This window comes from Sycon ciliatum, chromosome 11 (assembly GCF_964019385.1).
Source record: "Sycon ciliatum chromosome 11, ocSycCili1.1, whole genome shotgun sequence".
NCBI lineage: Eukaryota > Metazoa > Porifera > Calcarea > Leucosolenida > Sycettidae > Sycon > Sycon ciliatum.
In genome coordinates, this window is record NC_088653.1 from 1,461,941 (window position 1) to 1,467,940 (window position 6,000).

General features: G+C 45.5%; 1 protein-coding gene across 1 annotated transcript in view; it reads left to right on the forward strand.

Moving 5' to 3' along the window:
* Positions 1 to 6,000, forward strand: part of LOC135827666 (sushi, von Willebrand factor type A, EGF and pentraxin domain-containing protein 1-like) — a 67,564-nt gene that overhangs the window by 40,724 nt on the left and 20,840 nt on the right. Inside the window, exons 14-16 of the mRNA XM_065340121.1 lie at positions 697 to 867; positions 3,701 to 3,868; positions 5,458 to 5,625. Of these exons, the coding sequence (XP_065196193.1) occupies positions 697 to 867; positions 3,701 to 3,868; positions 5,458 to 5,625 (507 nt within the window). The remainder of the gene's footprint in view (positions 1 to 696; positions 868 to 3,700; positions 3,869 to 5,457; positions 5,626 to 6,000) is intronic.

Below are 6,000 nucleotides of genomic sequence, written 5' to 3' on the forward strand. Positions count from 1 at the left end.
TTGACTGAGCGTGTGTTCCTAGTTGGAACAATCAACTTCATCACTATTACCGCCAAAGTCGCAACTTCTAAGTAAAAAAAAAATTCAACGAAGGAGAAATGGAACGGCGGACAGACTACATGAAATTGAAAACACAAGAGCATGGACAGAGTCGAAGGGAGGACGTGAGAGGAGAGGACTAGGGGAAGGGTACACTTAGGTAAAATGAGAAGTGAATGGGAGGTGAACAAAAGAGAAACTGGAAAAAGAACCAGCATACACAGATGACAAATCACGAACGAAGAATATACAGAGAAAACAAAACAGTGAGGACATGGCAAGCTGACCTGCGAGGAATTCGGTGATGGGGGTTGTGGATATGGACAAGTAAAAGTTCCTCCATACAGCTCTGCTTCTTGTACCACCATAAGTCTGACCCATGAAGGTCAAGAATATTGAATGAATGACTAGAATTATGTAGCAGCACTAAGTATTTGGATAATCAAAGTGCAGACAAAGTCTTCATTATAACAATGAGCAGAAGAAGGTCTCATGAAAATCTGCTAGGAAGTTTAGTTAGTTGTCAGAACTCACACTATTTTGTTTTTACTACGTACAATGTCCGCCTCGCTCATTCTGTTAATTGTTACTGCATGTATGTGTTCTGGTGTCATTTGCAATTCTGGTTTTCTGTTGTTGTCCGCGTTCTGTTCACAGCTACGACATGTCGGGTGCCAGTGATAGCTAACTGCGATGCGAATAGCACAGAGTTATTGGTCACGGAAGCGGTCGCCTATTCGTGCCGAAGCGCGGGCGAGGTACTTGTGGGTGACGCCAGCCCTACCTGTACCGCTACGGGCCAGCTCAGCTCAGTGCCACACTGCGAGAGTAAGTGCAGAAGAACGGAACATTTTACCGAATGAACGCTATTTTAGCGTTCTCTGCATCGGAAGCAATTCACGATGTAATCTAATAATATAAATATTGATTGTTTAGGAATGGGTTAAACCGTTTGCTCCCACACTGGAGCTCGGGCTATCATTCCGCCGACTTGACTTGACACTTGACTGACTCACGACTGCCATTCAGAGAACACGAGAAGTCCATCGAACCTTAGACTCAGCAAACCAGGCTAAAGTTAATCTATCTCCTGCAGCGTGGAGAGCGCTCTCCACGGAGAGATCCGTTGCCTTCGAGGTCTTGCCGAATCGTATCTACCCACCACAATGGTGGACGGCCACGTTTTTTATGTCGTTTGTGTTGATGGATAGCTCCAGTGCTTGGAACGAGGCAGATTCTGGACCCTCTTGCTCCACATGATGGAGAGCCAAGGATTAATTTATAAGAAATAAAAAGGACCAAGGAGCTACAAGCTATGGTATGATGTCCTTTAACAGCACCACGGTCACGGTCAGTGTCGTGCAATGTTATCGCATGAGCTGATTGTTTAGTAACTGGTGGGGTTAGTGGACATAGCGTAATTTGTAGTACCTTGGTCCTTGTATTTCTTAAAAAAAGAGGGGACAAGCTATCCGTTTTGTCCAATACTAACGATTGTTTTAGTGGTCCGAGTTTCAGAGGTAGCGGAAGAAGAGTTTTAGTGATGAAGTCTGGATGCAAAATTTCTATCGGTGCCTCAAAACCTTTTCGAAAACACTCCTTTCCCTGACATCTCTCACATAACAGCGACGCTGAAATTAACTGAAGCACAGCCGTGTGTCACCCTGACAACAACTACCATGACAATCGCAAGTCATACCTCTTATGATTAGGCCGTCATCACACTACGTTCTCCGACTCTCGTTTATGTCTACGGTGAAAAAACCAAAACGGGTGGTCATGTAATCAGACAGGGACAGTTCTTGATGCGTACCTGCAGTCACGTTTTTTGAGAAAATTGAACCCAAGTACATCGAAGCACAGTACAAGGTCAGTCGGAAAAAGGCTGCGGGAGATACGCACATCATCTAAAAAGTCGTATACCCTCCTCCCTACCACGTCTACTGCTCCCGTTTCCTCTGCTCCCGTTTTCACAGCGTACGCGGATCATCATGACAACCGACCAAAAACTCCTTATTTGGACGTAGACGCAGCACTTTGAACCATGGTGTGATGACAGTCTTACCTCATCCACATGTCTGTCCCCCGTGAATTGCGCGGACAAACTTGTCAAATTATGCGCACAATTAAGCTACCTTAAACAGTCAATTATGCAAGGATTATGCGGCAATACATTCATTATGCGGGCCTTCTGCATCAAGATTTCCATTGATAAAATAATTATGTCAGATTCGATTTATTTTATCCATTCAAAATAATCTCTGACTCAAAAAGACCCACCTTGCATATCAGGAGCTCCCACACCAACACCAACAACCCAATCTACAGCAACCACAACTAATCCACCATCCAAGCCCATAATCTATTTCTCTATAAAGACTCAATTTTTGTTTCAGTGTCCTTTAGTACAACGACGATTCCTGATGAGTGTTGTACGAAAACTTGTTTGAATCCATATTTTTCCCTACACCATTTCTTCATATTTTCATCGTTTTATTGCACATCGTCTCCACTGTTTTTACATGGCATGAATAAAGTACACAAATGTCGGTTCAGCTAGTTTTATTGATTGCGGTTATCAAAATAATGACATAATTATTGTACTTTCCTTTTGCTGATCTACTCGTGTCTGGATGGTATGAAGATTGAGAAGGCCAGGAATAGTCACTGGATACCTAACTTCACCTGCCTCGGTGGTTTCAGGCCATCGCTGTCCTCCATCTTACTCCTGCTTGGGGAGCGAATACTGCAAAGGCTTCAGCGACGGAAATCTCATTTTCGATTCCGATCCTGAGAAGATCCTGAGAAGATATCGCTGCTACAACTTTCTCCAGACGTAAACCGCCACTATTGCACTAGTAAATATCGACATCAGCTAGAGCAAACTAAAGCAGCGTACCTGAACGAAAACATGATCGAAAGGGCTCAGCGCTGATAAGACACACTTCTTGTCGTGCAGACTGCGACCGAAAATGCGGCCGGATGGTCAATATTGCGCGGACTTTCCTCGCTGTTTTTTTTGCTACGAAATCAAGGTTTATGCGACATCAACGCGGAAGTTGTAAGAAAATGCGATTCATGTTCGATTATGCGAAAAATTGTGCGGCCGCGTAATCACGTAATCCACGGGGGATAGACATGTAACTGCTCGGACAACCCATGGAACCGTACACATTCTCAATCCGCGTCTGTGAGTGCTGCTCTCTGTTCAACACAAAGTGAATCTCTGCTGTTGTAACTGCCTTTAATCCTTTATTGGTCATTGCCCATCGTAAGATTAACCCTTTGCACGCCGCGTCTTCCCATCGCTTCCCAATCTATATGGTGGTACGGTTGCGTTCCCGTTCCCGGTGCTTGCATTGGAAAGCATCAGATCGTTCCGTTACTTCTCGACGATCCTTACGTCGCGTCCCGTTGAATGTGAACTAGGCTTTACAAAAGACACAGTCACACTACGGTGGATGTTACAGACCAATATTTTTACCTCTACACACACTTGAGAGGAATCAAAAACGTGTCTGCTCTTGATTCCTCTCAAGTGTGTGTACTAGGCTCTGCACCTTGGTGTATTGAGCACTCTCACGAGCAACCACAACTCCCTCCGACTTTACCTTTACTCGTATGTGTTCATTTTTCCTCTTTGCCCTCGTTCTGTGCACAGCTCTCACCTGCAGTGTGCCTGCCATTAGTAACGGCACCGCTGACCAGGCGGCGGTCCAGTATGCACAAACGGTGACCTATTCGTGCAGGGTGGGATTCACGAACGTGGGCAGCGCGTCCGCAACTTGCACAGCTCACGGAAGTCTCAGTGCAATGCCTCACTGTACACGTAAGTCTAGCCTGGACAACGTGTCTGACGTCCTTGCTGCAACATAGTGCTCCATACCACAAGTGCGGGGTGTTATAGACTAGGTAGAACAGCAGAGACCAACATCTTTCTCGTGACTTCGAGTCTCGTGCCCGAAAACACTCGCCCGGTGAGTGTTTTTGAACACGAAACTCCGAGCAGCGTGAAAGTCAATGGTCTCATTTGTTCTGCCTTGCTTAGAGTATATAGATGTATCTCTGAAACTCTCGTAGGGCCTCTCTCTCACTCTTCTTGCTCCTTATTTTATGTAGTCTATTGTTGATTCCTGTGCCAGAGAAACAGACCTACATGTATCAGCAAGAGTACATAACACCCCCCCCCCCCCCCCCCCGGAGTGTGCAACGCCTGATCCAGCTCTGCATTGGGTCTTGGTCGAGCGTAGTCGGATCTTTGCGTCATAATACCGTACACATCTGAGTGGAACCTGGGGAATCGTGGGTACTCTCGGATCAAAAACAACGGTGCCCTGCCTCGAGACCGGCCTTGCGCTGGTGTGGAGTGTACTCATGACAGCAGAAGATTCGATTACGCTCGACCAAGACCCTATACGGAGCTGGATCAGGAGTTGCACCCTCTGGGGGGTTATGTGCTCTTGGTATCCGGCATCCCTGGAGTATAGGCAACACTTGAAATACCATTCACAATTCACCCCACAAGAAGTCTCATTCTTTCCAGAGTGTCTGTAACATAGTCATGAATGTTATGGCTGATTTCTACAGTACGCATTTGTTATAACCCTTCCTCTTCTCAATCTATAGGTTATAATTTTGCAGATATACTCCCAGTAAGCCATGAACGGAGACCCGCTCGACTTAGGCCTCGGCCTTTGGGGAATCCATAAATAAATAAATATTAAAAACAGCCGTTTAACGTGATGGTCAAATGAGCCGGAAAAGGCAGGGTAGATGCCTATATCTCGTGACAAAAATCTTGCACTCACATGCTGCTTAAAATATGAAGCCTTATATCCGCCGGAAACCACGGTACATAGCGTCACTGTTGTTTGGATCTCAGTTCCCTGCATACTATAGGTCTGTGTGAACTACGAACATTCCCACTAAACTCAGAGTGAGTCCTGGTGAGGGATAAATCAGGACATCGCGATCGCACGGAAACTGGATTGCCATGTATGAGAGGCGTGGCATATAATGTCGTGCACAGAAGCAGGACTTATTCCTACACAAGCCGATGCCAATACTAGGATCAGGCTTATGTGCGGAGAGTGCATCTCGAAAACCAGGCCATTAGTCCAAATAGGCTTCTATGAGAGACAGGTTGTAGGCAGTCCCCTATAGTACCTACCAGCTAATAAGCCCATCGAGCATTGCCAAATATGGCAGGTATGAGTAATGCATGTGAGTACGCTGGGATCAGCTGTGCACTGTTCAACACCCCAGACGACCATGCCCAGGTGGCTGTGTGGGGTCTTCATGATACAAATTACGTCATAGTGCAATGGGCGTATTGCTTTGGGGAAGTCAGAAATGATTTAAGGTTAGGGTATGTAACAACAGGATTGTGTTGCATTCCTGTTCTCAATCTGTCTACAGCCGTGGTCTGCGATGCACCCATTATCACTAATGGCGTTGCTAGCAGCGCAGAGATCCAATTCCAGAGCAGCGCCGCCTACTCATGCAATAAGGGCTTTGGACTTATCGGTCATGCCACGCCAAGCTGCTTGGCTAGTGGACAGCTCACTTCTGTGCCTCATTGCGATGGTGAGTGCACATGGGTTTACAGTGACCCCCCCCCCCCCCTCCACCTCTTTAGGAAGAACACTGATAAGGCAAATGTTCACTTTAGAATAACACTAATTTAATTTTGTAGGACGCATCACGCAGCTTCATGAGTAAAAAATTGGTTTGTGAGCAACACTGGCTCACGCTCAATACCTGCTTTTCACTATAAAAATATTTTAATTCAACGTTTCGGTTATGAAATAACCATCATCAGGAATGATTCCTGATGATGGTTATTTCATGACCGAAACTTTGAATTAAAATATTTTTCTTGTGAAAAGCAGTGATTAAGTGTGAGGCAGTGTTGCTCACAAACCAAATTTTTACTAATTTAATAGTAGTAGAAAGGAAAAG